This window comes from Ambystoma mexicanum, chromosome 2q (genome assembly GCF_040938575.1).
Source record: "Ambystoma mexicanum isolate Mex_15411 chromosome 2q, UKY_AmexF1_1, whole genome shotgun sequence".
Classification (NCBI taxonomy): domain Eukaryota; kingdom Metazoa; phylum Chordata; class Amphibia; order Caudata; family Ambystomatidae; genus Ambystoma; species Ambystoma mexicanum.
In genome coordinates, this window is record NC_090924.1 from 1,482,122,967 (window position 1) to 1,482,147,364 (window position 24,398).

At 48.7% G+C, this 24,398-nt stretch overlaps 1 protein-coding gene across 1 annotated transcript in view; it reads right to left on the reverse strand.

Annotated features, from left to right (window-relative positions):
• LOC138569104 (E3 ubiquitin-protein ligase TRIM39-like) overlaps window positions 1-24,398 on the reverse strand; it is a 433,411-nt gene that overhangs the window by 309,092 nt on the left and 99,921 nt on the right. Inside the window, exon 2 of the mRNA XM_069646769.1 lies at window positions 9,420-10,040. Within this exon, the coding sequence (XP_069502870.1) occupies window positions 9,420-9,833 (414 nt within the window). The 5' untranslated portion in view covers window positions 9,834-10,040. The remainder of the gene's footprint in view (window positions 1-9,419; window positions 10,041-24,398) is intronic.

The following is a 24,398-nucleotide window of genomic DNA, read 5'->3' on the forward strand; positions in this document are numbered from 1 at the left end:
AACTTCATCCTTAATAACTCAAGTTCCATGGAATTGCTGGGGTTTGGAACAGAGGCAGCAGGAATGGTGGCATTCCCAGAAACAGATTCAGCGACAACCCCAGGGGCAGAGTCCTCACTGGTTGCATCCCCCCCTTCCTCAAGAGTTTCACCATCAGTCTGGTAATCCACCAGGGCAGCTATCAGCTCAGCCCTAGACTTATCCACAAAGTCTAACTCCCTGGCTTCACAAGCACTCTGGAGAGCCTCTAAGCTCATCCGAGTCAATTTACCATTTGCAATGGACTCCATTGCTTGTAATGCAGTTATTTGGAACACACCCGAACCTTAATCTAATAAAAGTGCGGATATTTTGTAAGTGGCACGGTTATACACTGAGTCTTAAAACCATAAGCATCCCACCGCTGCCACCAGCTTGTCAAGACCGGTGGGGGGGTCTGTACTTCTGCTCTCTATATGGTAGAGGAGAGGCACAGAGGACCCCAGCCAAGATTCTCTAATACGGTAGCTATGGGCGAGCAATCAAGGCCTAGCTTCTCAGGAGGTGATGCAGGCTGGTTCTTAAGTACAGTGTATCCCCAAAGCCCCCACAAAGGAATGTCCACACACTGTATTACTGAAAACACAGTCTTTATATAATTAATATTCAAAGGTTATGTACACTTATCACAATAACGCACTTTGTGCTCAGGAAAATCAATAACGGTAAATATCTACAATTCTAAAGTGGTACCACTAATATTAGACCTCATTAAAGTGCATTCACAATACTGTAAAAATGGCACACGGATCAATAAGAAGGAAACCAGCAATAGAGAGAGGAGAGATAAAAGATGGTTGAAACAATAGGCAGAATACTGGCCCTCGCTACTGGACACAGTTCTGTGTGGAGATCCCCCCACCTGGGCAACCTGTAAAATAAAGAGATATAACACCAGCCCAGTCCATATATTGTTCAATAGTCTTATTCTCTCCTACAATGTTTTTACCCCCCCAATGTACCTGGTGGAGTCGAGTTCTTCGAAGAGGCGTCGACAGATCCTTCTTGAATGACCCCCTTTAAAGCAGGAGTCACGGATCGTCGAGAGGCGTCGAAAAGCGTCGAAGAACTCGGTGTTCGGTGTCGGGGAATCGACGGCCCTTCTTGAATGCCTCCCCTTTCAAGCGGGAGACACGGGGCGTCGAACGTCCGACAACAAACGAGGTAGAACGGCATCGATGAGGCGGCAGGCTTCGATCCGAGCGGTGCTCGTCGGCGTCGAGACGTCGGCGTCCTGCGAGGAAGAGGCGTGCGGGGCACCTCGGCGACACTAGTTCTGGACCGCAAAGATTGTGAATGACGGTAGCCCAACAAGGGCGTCGAGTCGCTCGAGTCTTTGGGGTCGTGAGGTGGCGGGAAACCCACCGGCGGATTCTCCTCGGCGCGTTGGTCGTCCTCGACTTTCTCCGGCAGGACAAAAGCGGTCGACGGTGCGGACGAGGGAGTCCTTCGAGTCAAATGTTCTTAGGCAAGGAGCGGACGGCTCCGGTCGTCGGCGGCACAGCGTCAAGTGGTTCCCACGGCTGGGCAACACAACTTCGACGGGCCTCCAGCGGTTACACAGACCTGCGAACCCTGGTCGACGGCAATGGACTTCGACAGCGTCGATGTCCGGGTGCTTCACTTCGATCTCCTCGGCGGTCCCGTCTCGGGTCGGCAGCCTTTCGAGGGTCTGACTTCCAGGGCGCTTCGGCGAAGATTCAGCGGTGCTCGATGGTCCCTCGGAGCACGGGAAGAGGGCGCCTAGCCAGGTCCTCTCTCGGGTCAGTCCTCGACGATTTCGACAACCTTCAGTTTCTGTCGAAGCAAATGCCACAGCAAGTCTTCTTCTTCCAGCTGGACGTCGAGGATCAGCAAATCCAGTTACTCTTGAGTGGAGACTCAGCTTCTGAATGCTTCTGAACAATTTCCAGTGGTGAGAGGTCCCCAGATATACTATTCTGTCTCTCATCCACACTGCTGGCACACACACAGCAGCCAATCACACAGAAGGGCATTCATGCAGTCAGTCAGCCAATCAGGCACACAGTGCATTCAGGCCACACTCCTCCCTTTCAGACACTCACAACAAGGAATGTGGATTGGGACAAGTACCCAGCCATTCAACACTACACACTGCATTCAGGCCAGTTTCGGGCAGGGCTGTCTCAGTCTTTGTCTCACATGCCAGAAACCAGACAACCACAACAAGAAGTGTATATTGGTCACACACTCCATTCACCCAGGTCCCACCCACAGGAGGTACCCATAACATACAGTCACTGGGAAGGCTCCAGTCAGTCTAGCTGGGCCTTCACAACAACACCATATATGGAACTTCCACCCAACAGCCAGTCAGGGGGAAGGGACAGAGTCAGGGCTTCCCAGGACTTTGGGAAAAACAAGACAACAGGCAATAGAAAGCAAGAGGCCACAGGGGCCATCTTGTTTTCTATCAGGAATCAACTGATCCCAATGGCAGGGCCTGGGTATCCCAAAATGGAGGACACCCAGAGCACCTGTCCAATTCAGCATGGAGCTGCCACCAGCCCATACCCTGCTCTGTGGGCCACCCACAGGTGCCCAAAAACATACACTAGGGGCACAGGGTTGTACCCCTACCCAGGGGTGCCATAAGGGTATCCCATGGGTCTGTTCACCAAACCAAAAGAGAGAGCTGCACTGCCAGGAGTCCCAAATGGACTCCTGGGCAGAAAACATAACAGAACACACGATAAAAGGCAGAAAAGGACAAGGATTCAGAGGCCCTGTCCTTCTGATGCATTTCCAGCATCACACTTCTGCCAGTAAAGACTGCAGCTCAGGATGGTAAACAGGGTCAAGATTTCCTACCAAGGTAAGATCCTCTTCTAGATCTGATTCCTCAGTATATAGTTTAACCATACAGGGTTGAACCTCACACTCAGCCTCAGCTGGTGTGGGAGTCACAGGTGTGACATTGGACAGTCTCGGAGATGTCCTTCTGGGCACAGGAGTGCTTGCTGTTTTCTTGCTGGCAGACTTAGGTTTCCCCTTTGTCTTTTCTTGCCCTGCAATGGCAGTAAGTAAGTCCTGTGGACTTGGGGTGATAGCTTCCTCTATCATGTCCCCAGGAGAGCCTCTTAAGGTTCTCTCCCTTGCAGACCTTGTGAGCTCCTTCTTCCTTCTGCTGGGGCGACTGGGGGTGCTGGACACAACTCAAAGAGATTTTAGGTCATTACCCAACAGGACCCTCCCAGGTATGTTATTCTGCACACTTACAGGTATTCTGACAGTCATGTCATTACACTGGACGAGAGCTGTTAACTGGGAAACCATTTGCACAGGGCCTCCAGCTAACTTGGTTAAGTGTTTGGGTGCCTTAGCTACATCCTCCACTTTGAAAAAAAACATTCATCAACCACAGTTATGGTGGCTCCAGTGTCTCTGATGGCAGGGGTCTCCTGACCGTTCATAAGAACACTCTATATCCTATACTATATATATCATATACTATAGTATTATCTGGGATTGAGTTATAGACATCTAAGTTCTGTTGTTCCCAAAGACCCAAGGACATTAAAGAAACACTAGCGGAGACTCTCATGGGCTCATCAGCTAGTAGCTGAAAGTTTCCACTGGTCATAGGTACTTCATTCACCTGGGAGAAGGCTAAGGAGACAGTGGTGATCCTTGAAGGTTTACCCCTACACTTGGGATCTCCTTTCACATGGCCAGGCAACCCACAAACAAAGCATTTTCCAAATGCTCTCTGGAATGGGGGTTTGCCCTGGTCTCCATCTGGTGTGATACCAGGCGGTACACTAGCCTGATTCGATTTACCTTGTGGCTTGCCCTGGTTATGTTTGGGGCCCTCTTTTGGATTGGAATTATTGAAATTCTCTTTGTTGTCTTTCTTTGGCTGCTTCCCCTCATCCTTCTTCTGAGTAGCCCCAGAATCCTTGTGAGTGGCCCTGTTGGCAACCCACAAGTCAGCAGCCTTAGCTAGCTTCTTAGGATCTATCTCCTTTGAATCAGCCAAGTGCTGTCTAAGCTCAGGAGAGCAGACATCAAAAATAGACTCCAACATTACAGGATTCATAAGTGTTCACTTTGTAACTCTTAACCCAACCATCTAAGTTTTCAAACATTCACACACCCAGGTAGCCCAAGGGGTACCATCAGGCTTTTTGAGGGTTCTAAACCTCTTAAGATACTGGGAAGGGGTCTTCCCAAACCTAGCTATTAATGCTAGTTTCACACACTCATAATCCTGTTTATCCTCCTCCCCCAACTCCATTACAGCATCACTTGCAACAGGAGGAAGCCTAGAGAAAATCCAGGGAATCAACTGATTCCATGAGATACCTTGAATCCCATGATTGTACTCAAACATTGCTAACCAATCCAAAACACCAAGTTTAGTCTCATGCATACCAATCATTTCCTTTGGCATACAGGGTCTCTTAGGGCATTTTCTAGAGACAGTTTCTTCATTTTTAGTTCATGGTTCAGCTCCATTTCTCTGAGCCTTAACTCTTGGTGCTTCATGGCAGTTTGTGCATCAATACGTTTCAATTCCAATTCAAGTTTCATTTTCTCAAGTGCAATAAACTCAGGAGTGAGTGTAGGACCTGTGGGGGTTCCTGTGGACAGAGGTTGTGCATTCTGAGCAGGCAAGGGAGTTGCAGGGTTTCCTAGTAAGGACTCATCTACTTCTTCACACATAACACTCTCAGAATCAGAAACATCAAAATCCACATTTGCTGGAGTGGTAGGTCCTTCTGACCCACTCTCCAGACTTTTTCCCATTAACTTGGCAATCAGTTCAGATTTCTTTCCTTTACCAGAGATATTCATATCCCTACACATGGTTCTCTGAACCTCAGCAGCATAGAGTTAAAGACTCTCTTCAGTGTAGTTTTCCATATTTTACATGATTTCTTAGTTAAATAGAATTAATGGTGTTAGCCTTGTGGTTAGTTGAACCCAAGCAATAGCAGCACTCTAAGTGTAATCACTCTACTTCCAAATCCTCACCGCTGTACACCAGTGTTAGGCAGAATCCCGTGCAGTGCCCTTAGGGACCACTACACACAATTAAGACTACAGGTGGCAATACAAGTTTTACCTTTGGAACAAGCCTGTACTACTATGTCAGAGTGGTAGCAGTGGCAGAGCAGCCAGGCTTATCTCAAGAGTATATGAGCAGTAGCAGAGATTACACAAAGGGACCACAATTACTGTGACTCAAGCAAACACTGACTCAAGGTTTCAGGTAAAAAATATAAGTACATTTATTGTTAAACCATTTGTTATAAACACAACACTTCTATTAAACTCAAATAAAAACCACACGTTAAATATACTACAACTAACCAATTCACTTTGTACAGTAAGTCTCAAGGTAAGTACCCTGTGTTTGAATGAACCGGTGTTACAAACAAAACACGTTTCCGCAAATACGATTGCGATCACTTTTTGACAGTTCGGTCTACTAAATAAACACGTATCCGTGACATGAAATGCTACCGGGGAAAAAACACACTTAGCACCTGAGATACCCAGAGGGAGTTGGAGGCAAAAATCACAGGCAATATTTTGGTTAGGCAGGCAGAGTAAAAAAACACTCAGAGACAGGAGTTCAAACGTCAAAGGGCCGGAGCCAGGGTCGAAAGACACCGGGGCCTGTTGCCGAAGATCACACAGTCAGACAGTTCACGATTCAACGTAGCCAAAAGTACTTTGATATTGTCAATGTTCAGAAGCAAAAGTTATAAGAAGGAGGGAAGACAAGGGCAAGCCTTGGAAATGAAGAAAAGGATTTCACCCAGTTTCCTTCAGTAGAACACCGTACCTTGTTCCAGTGGTGCAGCTGGTGCCCTGGCAGATGTTCCTTTTGGTTTACCGCAGACCCACGGTTCCTGGAGCTTCGTTGTGAAGGAGGATGTCTGAAGGGGGTCTGCACCACACAGGGATGAAGCCGGCAGCAGCGACAAGGAATAAAAGGTGCGCTCCTTAAAAACAGGAGAGGCTCTTCAGGTGGCTATCCGGACCACTACAGCAGTGTGCAGCGATTTCGACCACAGAAGAGGATTGTCTGGCTGTAGAAGATGAGCTGGTTATCCCCACCAAGCTCAAGGGAAGAAGACTCCGGACTGGGTCTTCTCTGAGTCGATGAAGGGAAGATAGCTCAGGACTGCAGCCGGGCTTCACCGGGACGGGGTAGTTGCAGCAGCCGTCGTTGTCTCCGCTTCTCTTCGGTTCCTTGTAGTTCCAGTGACGACTCTCTGACTTCTAGCCCAAGAGACCTGCCTTTTATGCGAAAAAACCCCATTCACACAGCCTGGCTGTCAATCACCCAGCAGGGGGGTTGTCCAGCCCGGACAACTACCCTTGCCAATCATGATAAAGTGCAACTTGGGTTTACTAGGATACCCTGTGCAGGGGGTGACTACACCCCTCCCTCACATTCAGGCCACCTAGACACCCAGGCGCCTTGAGGAGGGCTTCTGAGCAAAAGCCCGCCAAAAGACAGTGAACAAAGAAGGCTAACCTAGTTTGCTGCGCAAAGTAAGACACAAGAAGGACTTTAACAAAAAGAAATGGCGAATAAACCCAACCAGAGCCAAAAGAAAGACGATTTGATCAAACAGGTTTATGTTCGAGGCTAATATAATAGCCAAGAACAGTACCACGTTTATCTAATATAATCACGGTAGAAAAGTTAGGGTAGATACCACCAGCCAAGTCTAAATGTTAAAAGAGAGAAACAGTACTCTAGGAGGTACAGATAAAAAGGGATATGAATTAACCCTTTCCAGTACTCCATGGAAGATGGGGTGTACTAGATCTGTGGTAGATTGAATAAGTAAAGTTAATGGTAACTTTACCCTTTTCTGGGGGACGGTAGTCGCCTCAGAAATGGAGTCGAGGGAAGTCTCAAAGACAACTCAGTGCCAAAGCACTGAAGGTGCTGTGTGACACGCAAAAAGAAGGGGGCTACTGAAGTGGTGTGCTTCAGAGTCCACAATCACAAAAACAGGTAGAAACACATAGCAAAACACAGGTAAGAGTGGGGAAAAAGCTATCACTCTTACCAAGTGGAAAAAAATAAACTCTAGAAGTCCAGCAAAGCTGCTGGGGGACTCACTAGGTGAGGGAAATCAGCCATAGATGAGAATTCTCCCTAACAGATGTCTAGTCTGAAATATGAAGTATCAAGTATTTGTGACTCTAGATACTATCATGGTTGCTTGCAGTATTTGGTGGATTGGAAAGGGTACTCCCCGGTGGACTGTACGTGGGAGTATGCATCTGCTGTTCATGCCCCACGTCTGGTCCGATTTTTCACTGTCTTCATCTGGGAAAACTGGGTTTGTCCCATCTTGGGAGCGGGTATGCTGTCACATCTCGCTTTCACCAGGTGGAGGAGGATTCATTCATTGTATCTCAATTCCTCCAGCATGGCTGTTGAAGCGCCATGCAACTGTCTAACAGTTCCTGGTTAGGCGTGCGTTGAAGTCAACGCTGCATCTACGGAACCAATCAGTGAACTAGGAAGTTTACAAGTTTGTTGGAGACAGGAGCCCTGGCGCATTGCTACATGTATGTGGAACGCTCTGCTCCTCCCTTCAATTCCTTTCCAAGACATGTTCGCCTAGCACCTGTGCTCCAGGCCCGCAGTCTCTCCTACACGGTAAACTCTTCCTCTGTCATTTAGAATCCTGCTGCTTTTCCAAGCATCCCCCGCTTAGCAAGTATCATTTATCTGACTTTGCAGCACTCTGGTCTTCAATTTACACTTCCCGCCACCCTGAACAGATGCCGAGAATCCTCTTGTTAAACACAGAAGGATCAGCCCAGAACATCCTTTTACATCAGGTGCTTCAAATCACAGGGTTTTCTTCCCCAGAGGGTTTCCCTCGAGTCCCTACGACCCTGATATTACCATGTGGGGAGTGGTAGGGACTCCAAGGTGATACTTGCAATCTTCACTTCCAGCTGCATCTGAAGAGCTTAGTCGATGATTGTGTGTGATATTTGGTGAAAGTAACAACAGTGATAATAATTTGATAACGCTCCCTTAACTTGCTGCATTCTGAATGTGTTTCCTTTCCTACTGTTAATCTGCATTCCCATTGTGTTACTAATCATGTACTGAGGACCGGTCCCCTAGCCCACCTCTGCCACTACGCCAGATGGCCACATTGGCGAGGTTTGTACAGTATCTATCCCTTCCCCACTGCTGATTAGAACTCCAGTTTATCAGGTTACACCTTCTTCATACTGCGCTAATTTTTACAGAGAAACATGCTAGTAATAACATGCATTAGTCCAGGCCCTGCGTTCAGTGCCACAGGATTGCAAAATCATGATTGCCCTGTAAACAATCAGTTTGTGGTACGCAGTTTGACTGGGTGTGCAGGAAAAGGCTGGGAGCCAGCAAGCCAGGATGACTGTGTGATCACGCACCCACACATACACACATGCACCTCCTCCTCCTATCCAGGAAAAGTCCCTTTCAGGCAGAGTCGCCAGTCTGGCACCAATTGATTACTTGTGATGCTAAACCTCACCTCACCTCCTGTGGTTACAGTGCCAGACCAATGTTTAGTTGAGCTGAAGACCTTTAGGCCACTCTGAGCAGAACTTTAAACCCCACGGAGCTCACAACGCATGCATCTATTGATAAAACTTCTTATCGAAATCAGAGCTCCTGGTAAATTCCCAAGCAAACCTTGAAGGCAGGCTGGAATCCCCTCCTTTTGGGTGGCATGTAGTTGCCTTAATCTGCAACTGTCTCTGTGCCAGGGGTTGCAAGGTGACTGCCAGGGGTAGCAGCCGATACACCTGGTGCCCACTAATTAATGTTAGTGGTGGACAGTTTCAAAATCCAGCTCCTATTGGAGCTGCCTTTTGTTTCATTTTGTGTTGTTTTGTACTCAGCCAATCGGTTTACAAATAACAGCAAATATTTCAAACAGTGTGTTTTTATAGTAGGTTATTTTAGGTCATGAACAATTTTTATTAAAACAATATGTAGAGCACTGGGTGAGTGGTTCAAACCCTTCTCACAAGACAGATACCTTAGTCTACAAAGGCCCTGTCCATTCCTCTGCACTGCCAATGCTCGTTACGATACTTGCTCATGCATAACTCAGCAGGGTATGACGCTGTGGACAGGCGCAATCTTGCATATGGCATTGAGTACCTACCCTTCAAAACATTGGATAAGGTGACCACTTATGTATGTGCACGGTAGCTCTACATGGTTTATGAGTTAGTTGGTTAGTTTTCTTTTTAGGAAATATTTGGGTGGTGGCTTATGGAGAGGCAGAATATTCTATGGCAGTGAAGGTTACACTGTGTTTCTTTTCATGTTCAGAGTACTGTAGGAATACACAAGATAGCATTCTCACCTTATACTCCTGCACCGCCTCCTCGAGCGGGACCGTGGAGTGGGATTTATGCTCCCGGGATTCCCGGCATACCAGACAGATGGCCGCCTCATCCACCTCACAGTAGAGCTTTGCCACTTCTTCATGTTTGTCGCATAAATTGTGGTTGTGAACCTTGGATGGGGTGAATGTGATCTGCTTGGCTATTTCCACCACATTGGCCAGTTGCCAGTTGGACATGAAGTTTCTTTTGTGGAACACCTGCCGGCACTGCGGGCAGGAGAACATCTTGTCCACATTTTTCCAGTTCTGGGTGATGCAGGTTCGGCAGTAGTTGTGGCCGCAGTCGATGGTCACTGGGTCATGCAAGTAATCCCGGCAGATGGCACACATGACTTCATTCTGAAGCATTTCCACCGGGTCAGTGGACGCCATGCACAGCAATGATCCTCGAGGGGGCGCCAACGAGCAGGATAGTCACAGGCAATAGATGATGTGAAGAGCTGATGCCACCAGGAAATCCTTGGCAAGTCGTGAGTCTCTCCTCTGATCTCATTCAATGTGCAAAGATCTTCCAGAATGAGAGAGAATATTTGATGTTCTTGCCTCAAAAATCACATTCGGTGGTGCCAATGGAACAACCTGCATTCAAAGAACACAAAGTGTTGGAGTTTATCTCTGAAAGAGTCTGGCTGCAAAATAGGCACACTAACACAAAGGCACGCAGCACTGCCAGCAAAGGCGCACTAATATAAAGGCACAAAATACGGCCAGTATAGGCCGACCGACCCAAAGGCATGCAGTACTGTAAATATAGTTATGCTATGTTATGTCATATTCATTTATACAGCGCGCGGCCACCCGAAGGCATCATGGCGCTAGAGTGGGAGTTCAGAACAATCGGTGTTGGAGCCACAGTAAGAAGGCCTAGAAGAGGGTCGTTTTCAGAGCTCTTCTAAAAGCTAGATGATTAGACATGTTCCTTATTACAGAGGGCAGGCCGTTCCATAGGTTAGACGAAACTATGGAAAAGGCCCGACCACCTATCCTAGTAAGCCGAAACCTCAGAACGACCAAGAGGTCGGCGGTAGAAGAGCTGAGATCCCGTGCAGGGTAGTAACAAAGAAATTTAGCCTGCAGAAACTCAGCCCCTTGGCCGTGAATATACATATCCTTAAAGCGGATACGCTGATTTACCGGCAGCCAGTGAAGCAAACGCAGCACCGGAGAGATATGAGCTCCATATGGGGTGCCCGTAGCCAGCCTAGCTGCCAGGTTCTGTATTCATTGTAACCGTTGAATCAGGCCGATTGACTGGGCCAGGTACAGAGAGTTACAATAATCCAGGCGAGATAGAACCAGTGCTGCAACTACCGGAGGACGAAGAGGTTCAGGTATCATAGGGAGGACCTTCTTCAAGATCTTAAGTTGATAGTGGCCTGCTTGACACACAGCCGCAACTTGGCTTGTCATGGAGAGAGATTCAGAGAGAATAACCCCATAATAGTCACACCAACCCAAAGCCACACAACACTGTCAGTATAGGCACACTAACACAACGGCACACAATAACGTCAATGTAAAGATACCAACCAAAAGGCACACAATACTGTCAATATAGGCACACCAACCCAATGGCACACAGTACTATCAATACAGGCACAACAACCCAAAACCACACAGTCACAGTACTGTCAATAACCCAACAACAACACAAAGGAACACAGTACTTTCAACATAGGCACAACATCTCAAAGACACACAGTAATGCCAACATAAGGCCCGCAACCCAACATACAATACTTTCTAAAAAAGCCTGCCAGCCAATGGCACAAAGTACTTTTAGTGTCAGCACAGCAAGACATTTGCACACAGCACATGAAACAAACTAACTGTACATTGGCATATATGTGAAATAATAATGTGAAAAATCTTCAACAGCAGAGGCCAACTCTGTTTAAATAATAACTTCATGTTGTATATCGCCAACATGCTGTCTTTTGCCCACTTCAGACCACTATGTGACACTGTAAACACGCAAACATATGAAGTACATGAAAATATATTGTAGCGTGCCAGGTTTCGTAAGTGTGCTGGTGTGTAATTGTAACATGACCAGATGGTTAATAATGATCCCTATTAATATGACCTGGAATGTTCTGAACTTTCATTTTCCCTAATTAACAATAAATCCCCAATCAGTGTTACAATGGAATGACCCAGAAAGGCCTATGTCTGCAGTAAGTGTGATGTAGAGACTCAGAGACCCCATGCTCAGCCTTCAGTGTGATAGGTGAAGACCCAGGGAGGCAAAGTCCACAATTCCTGTGACACTTAAAGACCCAAAGGCTAAGCTCTGCATGGAGTGTGATGTGGAGCGACCCAGAGACCCCATGCACAACCTTCAGTGTGATAGGTAAAGACCCAGAAAGGCAAAGTCCACAATTCCTGTGACAGGTAAAGACCCAAAGGCCATGCTCCGCAGGGAGTGTGATGTGGAGCGACCCAGAGAACCCATGCTCAGCCTTCAGTGTGGTAGGTAAAGACCCAGAGAGGCAAAGTCCACAATTCCTGTGACAGTTAAAGACCAAAAGGATAAGCTCTGCAGTGAGTGTGATGTGAAGCGGCCCAGAGAGCACATGCTCAGCCTTCAGTGTGAAAGGCAAAGACCCGGAGAGGCAAAGTCCACAATTCCTGTGAAAATTAGGCTCTGCAGTGAGTGTGATGTGGAGTGACCCAGGGATCCCATGCTCAGCCTTCAGTGTGATAGGTGAAGACCCAGAGAGGCAAAGGCCACAATTCCTGTGAGACTTAAAGACCCAAAGGCTAAGCTCTGCAGTGAGTGTGATGTGGAGCCACCCAGAGACCCCATGCTCAGCCTTCAGTGTGATAGGTGAAGACCCAGAGAGGCAAAGTCCACAATTCCTGTGACACTTAAAGACCCAAAGGCTAAGCTCTGCATGGAGTGTGATGTGGAGGGACCCAGAGACCCCATGCACAACCTTCAGTGTGATAGGTAAAGACCCAGAAAGGCAAAGTCCACAATTCCTGTGACAGGTAAGACCCAAAGGCCATGCTCCGCAGGGAGTGTGATGTGGAGCGACCCAGAGAACCCATGCTCAGCCTTCAGTGTGGTAGGTAAAGACCCAGAGAGGCAAAGTCCACAATTCCTGTGACAGTTAAAGACCAAAAGGATAAGCTCTGCAGTGAGTGTGATGTGAAGCGGCCCAGAGAGCACATGCTCAGCCTTCAGTGTGATAGGCAAAGACCCGGAGAGGCAAAGTCCACAATTCCTGTGAAAATTAGGCTCTGCAGTGAGTGTGATGTGGAGTGACCCAGGGATCCCATGCTCAGCCTTCAGTGTGATAGGTGAAGACCCAGAGAGGCAAAGGCCACAATTCCTGTGAGACTTAAAGACCCAAAGGCTAAGCTCTGCAGTGGATGTGATGTGGAGCGACCCAGAGACCCCATGCTCAGCCTTCAGTGTGATAGGTAAAGACCCGGAGAGGCAAAGTCCACAAATCCTCTAACAGGTAAAGACCCAAAGGCTAAGCTCTGCAGTCAGTGTGATGTGAAGCGACCCAGAGGCCCCATGCTCAGCCTTAAGTTTGAAAGGTACACAGAGAAGCAAAGTCCACCATTCCTGTGACAGTTAAAGACCCAAAGGCAAAGCTCTGCAGTGAGTGTGATGTGGAGCGACCCAGAGACCCCATGCTCAGCCTTCAGTGTGATAGGTAAAGACCCAGAGAGGCAAAGTCCACAAATCCTGTGACAGTTAAAGACCCAAAGGATAAGATCTGCAGTGAGTGTGATGTGGAGTAACCCAGAGACCCCATGCTCAGCCTTCAGTGTGATAGGTAAAGACCTAGAGAGGCAAAGTCCACAAATCATGTGACAGTTAAAGACCCAAAGGCTAAGCTCTGCAGTGAGTGTGATGTGGAGCGACCCAGAGACCCCATACTCAGCCTTCAGTGTGATAGGTAAAGACCCAGAGAAGCAAAGTCCACAATTCCTCTGACAGTTTTAAGACACAAAGGCTAAGCTCTGCAGTGAGTGTGATGTGGAGCGACCCAGAGAGCACATGCTCAGCCTTCAGTGTGATAGGTAAAGACCTAGAGAGGCAAAGTCCACAATTCATGTGACAGTTAAAGACCCAAAGGCTAAGCTCTGCAGTGAGTGTGATGTGGAGCGACCCAGAGACCCCATGCCCAGCCTTCAGTGTGATAGGTAAAGACCCAGAGAGGCAAAGTCCACAATTCCTGTGACAGTTAAAGACCAAAAGGATAAGCTCTGCAGTGAGTGTGATGTGAAGCGGCCCAGAGAGCACATGCTCAGCCTTCAGTGTGAAAGGCAAAGACCCGGAGAGGCAAAGTCCACAATTCCTGTGAAAATTAGGCTCTGCAGTGAGTGTGATGTGGAGTGACCCAGGGATCCCATGCTCAGCCTTCAGTGTGATAGGTGAAGACCCAGAGAGGCAAAGGCCACAATTCCTGTGAGACTTAAAGACCCAAAGGCTAAGCTCTGCAGTGAGTGTGATGTGGAGCCACCCAGAGACCCCATGCTCAGCCTTCAGTGTGATAGGTGAAGACCCAGAGAGGCAAAGTCCACAATTCCTGTGACACTTAAAGACCCAAAGGCTAAGCTCTGCATGGAGTGTGATGTGGAGGGACCCAGAGACCCCATGCACAACCTTCAGTGTGATAGGTAAAGACCCAGAAAGGCAAAGTCCACAATTCCTGTGACAGGTAAGACCCAAAGGCCATGCTCCGCAGGGAGTGTGATGTGGAGCGACCCAGAGAACCCATGCTCAGCCTTCAGTGTGGTAGGTAAAGACCCAGAGAGGCAAAGTCCACAATTCCTGTGACAGTTAAAGACCAAAAGGATAAGCTCTGCAGTGAGTGTGATGTGAAGCGGCCCAGAGAGCACATGCTCAGCCTTCAGTGTGATAGGCAAAGACCCGGAGAGGCAAAGTCCACAATTCCTGTGAAAATTAGGCTCTGCAGTGAGTGTGATGTGGAGTGACCCAGGGATCCCATGCTCAGCCTTCAGTGTGATAGGTGAAGACCCAGAGAGGCAAAGGCCACAATTCCTGTGAGACTTAAAGACCCAAAGGCTAAGCTCTGCAGTGAGTGTGATGTGGAGCTACCCAGAGACCCCATGCTCAGCCTTCAGTGTGATAGGTAAAGACCCGGAGAGGCAAAGTCCACAAATCCTCTAACAGGTAAAGACCCAAAGGCTAAGCTCTGCAGTCAGTGTGATGTGAAGCGACCCAGAGGCCCCATGCTCAGGCTTAAGTTTGAAAGGTACACAGAGAAGCAAAGTCCACCATTCCTGTGACAGTTAAAGACCCAAAGGCAAAGCTCTGCAGTGAGTGTGATGTGGAGCGACCCAGAGACCCCATGCTCAGCCTTCAGTGTGATAGGTAAAGACCCAGAGAGGCAAAGTCCACAAATCCTGTGACAGTTAAAGACCCAAAGGATAAGATCTGCAGTGAGTGTGATGTGGAGTAACCCAGAGACCCCATGCTCAGCCTTCAGTGTGATAGGTAAAGACCCAGAGAGGCAAAGTCCACAAATCATGTGACAGTTAAAGACCCAAAGGCTAAGCTCTGCAGTGAGTGTGATGTGGAGCGACCCAGAGACCCCATACTCAGCCTTCAGTGTGATAGGTAAAGACCCAGAGAAGCAAAGTCCACAATTCCTCTGACAGTTTTAAGACACAAAGGCTAAGCTCTGCAGTGAGTGTGATGTGGAGTGACCCAGGGATCCCATGCTCAGCCTTCAGTGTGATAGGTGAAGACCCAGAGAGGCAAAGGCCACAATTCCTGTGAGACTTAAAGACCCAAAGGCTAAGCTCTGCAGTGAGTGTGATGTGGAGCTACCCAGAGACCCCATGCTCAGCCTTCAGTGTGATAGGTAAAGACCCGGAGAGGCAAAGTCCACAAATCCTCTAACAGGTAAAGACCCAAAGGCTAAGCTCTGCAGTCAGTGTGATGTGAAGCGACCCAGAGGCCCCATGCTCAGGCTTAAGTTTGAAAGGTACACAGAGAAGCAAAGTCCACCATTCCTGTGACAGTTAAAGACCCAAAGGCAAAGCTCTGCAGTGAGTGTGATGTGGAGCGACCCAGAGACCCCATGCTCAGCCTTCAGTGTGATAGGTAAAGACCCAGAGAGGCAAAGTCCACAAATCCTGTGACAGTTAAAGACCCAAAGGATAAGATCTGCAGTGAGTGTGATGTGGAGTAACCCAGAGACCCCATGCTCAGCCTTCAGTGTGATAGGTAAAGACCCAGAGAGGCAAAGTCCACAAATCATGTGACAGTTAAAGACCCAAAGGCTAAGCTCTGCAGTGAGTGTGATGTGGAGCGACCCAGAGACCCCATACTCAGCCTTCAGTGTGATAGGTAAAGACCCAGAGAAGCAAAGTCCACAATTCCTCTGACAGTTTTAAGACACAAAGGCTAAGCTCTGCAGTGAGTGTGATGTGGAGCGACCCAGAGAGCACATGCTCAGCCTTCAGTGTGATAGGTAAAGACCTAGAGAGGCAAAGTCCACAATTCATGTGACAGTTAAAGACCCAAAGGCTAAGCTCTGCAGTGAGTGTGATGTGGAGCGACCCAGAGACCCCATGCCCAGCCTTCAGTGTGATAGGTAAAGACCCAGAGAGGCAAAGTCCACAAATCCTGTGACAATTAAAGACACAAAGGCTAAGCTCTGCAGTGAGTGTGATGTGGAGCGACCCAGAGACCCCATGCTCAGCCTTCACTGTGAGAGGTAAAGACCCAGAGAGGCAAAGTCCACAAATCCTGTAACAGTTAAAGACCCAAAGGCTAAGCTCTGCAGTGAGTGTGATGTGGAGAGACCCAGAGAGCACATGCTCAGCCTTCAGTGTGATAGGTAAAGACCCAGCGAGGCAAAGTCCACAATTCCTGTGACAATTAAAGACCCAAAGGCTACGCTCTGCAGGGAGTGTGATGTGGAGCGACCCTGAGAGCACATGCTCAGCCTTCAGTGTGATAGGTAGAGAGGTAAAGTCCACACTTCCTGTGACAGTTAGAGACCCAAAGGCTAAGCTCTGCAGTGAGTGTCATGTGGAGTGACCCAGAGACCCCATGCTCAGCCTTCAGTGTGATAGGTAAAGACCCAGAGAGGCAAAGTCCACAATTCCTGTGACAGGTAAAGACCCAAAGGCTAAGCTCTGCAGTGAGTGTGATGTGGAGTGACCCAGAGACCCCATGCTCAGCCTTCAGTGTCATAGGTGAAGACCCAAAGGCTAAGCTCTGCAGTTAGTGTGATGTGGAGCGACCCAAAGAGCACGTGCACAGCCTTCAGTGTGATAGGTAAAAACCCAGAGAGGCAAAGTCCACAATTCCTGTGACAGTTAAAGACCCAAAGGCTAAGCTCTGCAGTGAGTGTGATGTGGAGCTACCCAGAGACCCCATACTCAGCCTTCAGTGTGATAGGTAAAGACCCAGAGAGGCAAAGTCCACAGTAGAGCTTTGCCACTTCTTCATGTTAGTCGCATAAATTGTGGTTGTGAACCTTGGATGGGTTCCACATCCTGTTACAGTTAAAGACCCAAAGGCTAAGCTCTGCAGTGAGTGTGATGTGGAGCGACCCAGAGACCCCATGCTCAGCCTTCAGTGTGATAGGTAAAGAGCCAGAGAGGCAAAGTCCACAAATCCTGTGACAATTAAAGACACAAAGGCTAAGATCTGCAGTGAGTGTGATGTGGAGCCACCCAGAGACCCCATGCTCAGCCTTCACTGTGATAGGTAAAGACCCAGAGAGGCAAAGTCCACAAATCCTGTAACAGTTAAAGACCCAAAGGCTAAGCTCTGCAGTGAGTGTGATGTGGAGCGGCCCAGAGACCCCATGCTCAGCCCTCAGTGTGATAGGTAAAGACCCAAAGGCAAAGCTCTGCAGTGAGTGTGATATGGAGCGACCCAGAGACCCCATGCTCAGCCTTCAGTGTGATAGGTAAAGACCTAGAGAGTCAAAGTCCACAAATCCTGTGACAGTTAAAGACCCAAAGGCTAAACTCTGCAGTGAGTGTGATGTGGAGCGACCCAGAGAACACATGCTCAGCCTTCAGTGTGATAGGTAAAGACCCAGAGAGGCAAAGTCCACAATTCCTGTGACATTTAAAGACCCAAAGGCTTAGCTCTGCAGTGAGTGTGATGTGGAGCGACCCAGAGAGCACATGCTCAGCCTTCAGTGTGATTGGTAAAGACCCGGAGAGGCAAAGTCCACAATTCCTGTGACAGTTAAAGACCAAAGGCTAAGCTCTTCAGTTAGTGTGATGTGGAGCGACCCAAAGAGCATGTGCTCAGCCTTCAGTGTGATCGGTAAAGACCCAGAGAGGCAAAGTCCACACTTTCTGTGACAGTTAAAGACTAAAAGGTTAAGCTCTGCAGTGAGTGTGATGTGGAGCGACCCAGAGACCCCATGCTCAGCCTTCAGTGTGGTAGGTAAAGACCCAGAGAGGCAAAGTCCACAAATCCTGTGACAGTTAAAGACCCAAAGGCCAAGCTCTGCAGTGAGTGTGATGTGGAGCGGCCCAGAGAGCACATGCTCAGCCTTCAGTGTGATAGGTAAATACCCAGAGAGGCAAAGTCCACAATTCCTGTGACAGTTAAAGACCCAAAGACTAAACTCTGCAGTGAGTGTGATGTGGAGCGACCAAGAGAACACATGCTCAGCCTTCAGTGTGATAGGTAAAAACCCAGAGAGGCAAAGTCCATAATTCCTGTGACAGTTAAAGACCCAAAGACTACGCTCTGCAGTGAGTGTGATGTGGAGCGACCCTGAGAGCACATGCTCAGCCTTCAGTGTGATAGGTAAAGACCCAGAGAGGTAAAGTCCACAATTCCTGTGACAGGTAAAGACCCGAAGGCTAAGCTCTTCAGTGAGTGTGATCTGGATTGACCCAGAGGCCCCATGCTCAGCCTTCAGTGTCATAGATGAAGACCCAAAGGCTAAGCTCTGCAGTTAGTGTGATGTGGAGCGACCCAAAGAGCACGTGCACAGCCTTCAGTGTGATAGGTAAAAACCCAGAGAGGCAAAGTCCACAATTCCTGTGACAGTTAAAGACCCAAAGGCTAAGCTCTGCAGTGAGTGCTATGTGAAGCGACCCAGGGACACCATGCTCAGCCTTCAGTGTGGTAGGTGAAGACCCAGAGAGGCAAAGTCCACAATTCCTGTGACAGTTAAAGACCCAAAGGCTAAGCTCTGCCATGAGTGTGATGTGGAGCAACCCAGTGACCCTATGCTCAGCCTTCCGTGTGATAGGTAAAGACCTAGAGAGGCAAAGTCCACAAATCCTGTGACAGTTAAAGACCCAAAGGCTAAGATCTGCAGTTAGTGTGATGTGGAGGGGCCCAGAGACCCCATACTCAGCCTTCAGTGTGGTAGGTAAAGACCCAGAGAGGCAAAGTCCACAATTCTTGTGACAGTTAAAGACCCAAATGCTAAGCTCTGCAGTGAGTTTGATGTGGAGCGACCTAGAGAGCAAATGCTCAGCCTTCAGTGTGGTAGGTAAAGACCCGGATAGGCAAAGTCCACAATTCTTGTGACAGTTAAAGACAGAAAGGCTAAGCTCTGCAGTGAGTGTGATGTGAGCGACCCAGAGACCCCATGCTCAGCCTTCAGTGTTATAGGTAAAGACCCAGCGAGGCAAAGTCCACAATTCCTGTGACAGTTAAAGACCCAAAGGCTAAGCTCTGCAGTGAGTGTGATTTGGAGTGACCCAGAGAGCACATGCTCAGCCTTCAATGTGATAGGTGAAGACCCAGAGAGGCAAAGTCCACAATTCCTGTGACTGTTAAAGACCCAAAGGCTAAGATCTGCAGTGAGTGTGATGTGGAGCGACCCAGAGACCCCATGCTGAGCCTTCAGTGTGATAGGTAAAGACCCAGAGAGACAAAGTCCACAATTCCTGTGACAGTTAAAGACCCAAAGGCTAAGCTCTGCAGTGAGTGTGATGTGGAGCGACCCAGAGACCCCATGCTCAGCCTTCAGTGTGATAGGTAAAGACCCAGAGAGGCAAAGTCTACAATTCCTGTGACATTTAAAGACCCAAAGGCTTAGCTCTGCAGTGAGTGTGATGTGGAGCGACCCAGAGACCCCATGCTCAGCCTTCAGTGTGGTAGGTAAAGACCCAGAGAGGCAAAATCCACAATTCCTGTGACAGTTAAAGACCCAAAGGCTAAGCTCTGCAGTGAGTGTGATGTGGAGCGACCCAGAGAGCACATGCTCAGCCTTCAGTGTGATTGGTAAAGACCCGGAGAGGCAAAGTCCACAATTCCTGTGACAGTTAAAGACCAAAGGCTAAGCTCTTCAGTTAGTGTGATGTGGAGCGACCCAAAGAGCATGTGCTCAGCCTTCAGTGTGATAGGTAAAGACCCAGAGAGGCAAAGTCCACAATTTCTGTGACAGTTAAAGACTAAAAGTTTAAGCTCTGCAGTGAGTGTGATGTGGAGCGACCCAGAGACCCCATGCTCAGCCTTCAGTGTGGTAGGTAAAGACCCAGAGAGGCAAAGTCCACAAATCCTGTGACAGTTAAAGACCCAAAGGCCAAGCTCTGCAGTGAGTGTGATGTGGAGCGGCCCAGAGAGCACATGCTCAGCCTTCAGTGTGATAGGTAAAGACCCAGAGAGGCAAAGTCCACAATTCCTGTGACAGTTAAAGATCCAAAGGCTAAGCTCTGCAGTGAGTGTGATGTGGAGCCACCCAGAGAGCACATGCTCAGCCTTCAGTGTGATAGGTAAAGACCCAGAGAGGCAAAGTCCACAATTCCTGTGACAGTTAAAGACGCAAAGGCTATGCTCTGCAGTGAGTGTGATGTGGAGTGACCCAGAGAGCACATGCTCAGCCTTCAGTGTGATAGGTAAAGACCCAGAGAGGCAAAGTCCACAATTCCTGTGACAGTTAAAGACCCAAAGGCTAAGCTCTGCAGTGAGTGTGATGTGGAGCGACCCAGATACCCCATGCTCAGCCTTCAGTGTGATAGGTAAAGACCCAGAGAAGCAAAGTTCACCATTCCTGTGAGAGTTAAAGACCCAAAGACTAAGCTCTGCAGTGAGTGTGAAGTGGAGCAACCCAGTGACCCTATGCTCAGCCTTCCGTGTGATAGGTAAAGACCTAGAGAGGCAAAGTCCACAAATCCTGTGACAGTTAAAGACCCAAAGGCTAAGATCTGCAGTTAGTGTGATGTGGAGGGGCCCAGAGACCCCATACTCAGCCTTCAGTGTGGTAGGTAAAGACCCAGAGAGGCAAAGTCCACAATTCTTGTGACAGTTAAAGACCCAAATGCTAAGCTCTGCAGTGAGTTTGATGTGGAGCGACCTAGAGAGCAAATGCTCAGCCTTCAGTGTGGTAGGTAAAGACCCGGATAGGCAAAGTCCACAATTCTTGTGACAGTTAAAGACAGAAAGGCTAAGCTCTGCAGTGAGTGTGATGTGAGCGACCCAGAGACCCCATGCTCAGCCTTCAGTGTTATAGGTAAAGACCCAGCGAGGCAAAGTCCACAATTCCTGTGACAGTTAAAGACCCAAAGGCTAAGCTCTGCAGTGAGTGTGATTTGGAGTGACCCAGAGAGCACATGCTCAGCCTTCAATGTGATAGGTGAAGACCCAGAGAGGCAAAGTCCACAATTCCTGTGACTGTTAAAGACCCAAAGGCTAAGATCTGCAGTGAGTGTGATGTGGAGCGACCCAGAGACCCCATGCTGAGCCTTCAGTGTGATAGGTAAAGACCCAGAGAGGCAAAGTCCACAATTCCTGTGACAGTTAAAGACCCAAAGGCTAAGCTCTGCAGTGAGTGTGATGTGGAGCGACCCAGAGACCCCATGCTCAGCCTTCAGTGTGATAGGTAAAGACCCAGAGAGGCAAAGTCTACAATTCCTGTGACATTTAAAGACCCAAAGGCTTAGCTCTGCAGTGAGTGTGATGTGGAGCGACCCAGAGACCCCATGCTCAGCCTTCAGTGTGGTAGGTAAAGACCCAGAGAGGCAAAATCCACAATTCCTGTGACAGTTAAAGACCCAAAGGCTAAGCTCTGCAGTGAGTGTGATGTGGAGCGACCCAGAGAGCACATGCTCAGCCTTCAGTGTGATTGGTAAAGACCCGGAGAGGCAAAGTCCACAATTCCTGTGACAGTTAAAGACCAAAGGCTAAGCTCTTCAGTTAGTGTGATGTGGAGCGACCCAAAGAGCATGTGCTCAGCCTTCAGTGTGATAGGTAAAGACCCAGAGAGGCAAAGTCCACAATTTCTGTGACAGTTAAAGACTAAAAGGTTAAGCTCTGCAGTGAGTGTGATGTGGAGCGACCCAGAGACCCCATGCTCAGCCTTCAGTGTGGTAGGTAAAGACCCAGAGAGGCAAAGTCCACAAATCCTGTGACAGTTAAAGACCCAAAGGCCAAGCTCTGCAGTGAGTGTGATGTGGAGCGGCCCAGAGAGCACATGCTCAGCCTTCAGTGTGATAGGTAAAGACCCAGAGAGGCAAAGTCCACAATTCCTGTGACAGTTAAAGATCCAAAGGCTAAGCTCTGCAGTGAGTGTGATGTGGAGCCACCCAGAGAGCACATGCTCAGCCTTCAGTGTGATAGGTAAAGACCCAGAGAGGCAAAGTCCACAATTCCTGTGACAGTTAAAGACGCAAAGGCTATGCTCTGCAGTGAGTGTGATGTCGAGTGACCCAGAGAGCACATGCTCAGCCTTCAGTGTGATAGGTAAAGACCCAGAGAGGCAAAGTCCACAATTCCTGTGACAGTTAAAGACCCAAAGGCTAAGCTCTGCAGTGAGTGTGATGTGGAGCGACCCAGATACCCCATGCTCAGCCTTCAGTGTGATAGGTAAAGACCCAGAGAAGCAAAGTTCACCATTCCTGTGAGAGTTAAAGACCCAAAGACTAAGCTCTGCAGTGAGTGTGAAGTGGAGCGACCCAGAGAGCACATGCTCAGCCTTCAGTGTGATAGGTAAAGACCCAGAGAGGCAATCTTTACAATTCCTGTAACAGTTAAAGACCCAAAGGCCAAGCTCTGCAGTGAGTGTGATGTGGAGCGGCCCAGAGAGCACATGCTCAGCCTTCAGTGTGATAGGTAAAGACCCAGAGAGGCAAAGTCCACAATTCCTGTGACAGTTAAAGATCCAAAGGCTAAGCTCTGCAGTGAGTGTGATGTGGAGCCACCCAGAGAGCACATGCTCAGCCTTCAGTGTGATAGGTAAAGACCCAGAGAGGCAAAGTCCACAATTCCTGTGACAGTTAAAGACGCAAAGGCTATGCTCTGCAGTGAGTGTGATGTGGAGCGACCCAGAGACCCCATGCTCAGCCTTCAGTGTGATAGGTGAAGACCCAAAGGCTACACCCTGCAGTTAGTGTGATGTGGAGCGACCCAAAGAGTATGTGCTCAGCCTTCAATGTGATAGGTAAAGACCCAGAGAGGCAAAGTCCACAATTCCTGTGACAGTTAAAGACCCAATGGCTAAACTCTGCAGTGAGTGTGATGTGAAGCGACCCACGGATACCATGCTCAGCCTTCAGTGTGGTAGGTGAAGACCCAGAGAGGCAAAGTCCACAATTCTTGTGACATTTAAAGACCCAAAGGCTAAGCTCTGCAGTGAGTGTGATGTGGAGCGACCCAGAGAGCACATGCTCAGCCTTCAGTGTGATAGGTAAAGACCCGGAGAGGCAAAGTCCCCAATTCTTGTGACAGTTAAAGACACAAAGGCTAAGCTCTGCAGTGAGTGTGATGTGAGCGACCCAGAGACCCCATGCTCAGCCTTAAGTGTGATAGATAAAGACCCAGAGAGGCAAAGTCCACAATTCCTGTGACAGGTAAAGACCCAAAGGCTAAGCTCTGCAGTCAGTGTGACATGGAGTGACCCTGAGACCCCATGCTCAGCCTTCAGTGTGATAGGTAAAGACACAGAGAGGCAAAGTCCACAAATCCTGTGACAGTTAAAGACACAAAGGCTAAGCTCTGCAGTGAGTGTGACGTGGAGCTACCCAGAGACCCCATGCTCAGCCTTCAGTGTGATAGGTAAAGACTCAGAGTGGCAAAGTCCACAATTCCAGTGACAGTTAAAGACCCAAAGGCTAAGCTCTGCACTGAGTGTGATGTGGAGCGACCCAGGGACCCCATGCTCAGCCTTGAGTGTGATAGGTAAAGACCCAGAGAGGCAAAGTCTACAATTCCACTGACAGTTAAAGACCCAAAGGCTAAGCTCTGCAGTGAGTGTGATGTGGAGCGACCCAGAGAGCACATGCTCAGCCTTCAGTGTGATAGGTAAAGACACAGAGAGGCAAAGTTCACAAATCCTGTGACAGTTAAAGACCCAAAGGCTAAGCTCTGCAGTGAGTGTGATGTGGAGCGACCCAGAGAGCACATGCTCAGCCTTCAGTGTGATAGGTAAAGACCCAGAGATGCAAAGTCCACATATCCTGTGACAGTTAAAGACCCAAAGGCCAAGCTCTGCAGTGAGTGTGATGTGGAGCGACCCAGAGACCCCATGCTCAGCCTTCAGTGTGATAGGTAAAGACCCAGAGAGGCAAAGTCCACAAATCCTGTGACAGTTAAAGACCCAAAGGCCAAGCTCTGCAGTGAGTGTGATGTGGAGCGGCCCAGAGAGCACATGCTCAGCCTTCAGTGTGATAGGTAAAGACCCAGAGAGGCAAAATCCACAATTCCTGTGACAGTTAAAGATCCAAAGGCAAAACTCTGCAGTGAGTGTGATGTGGAGCGACCCAGAGAACACATGCTCAGCCTTCAGTGTGATAGGTAAAAACCCAGAGAGGCAAAGTCCACAATTCCTGTGACATTTAAAGACCCAAAGGATAAGCTCTGCAGTGAGTGTGATGTGGAGCCACCCAGAGAGCACATGCTCAGCCTTCAGTGTGATAGGTAAAGACCTAGAGAGGCAAAGTCCACAATTCCTGTGACAGTTAAAGACGCAAAGGCTATGCTCTGCAGTGAGTGTGATGTGGAGCGACCCAGAGACC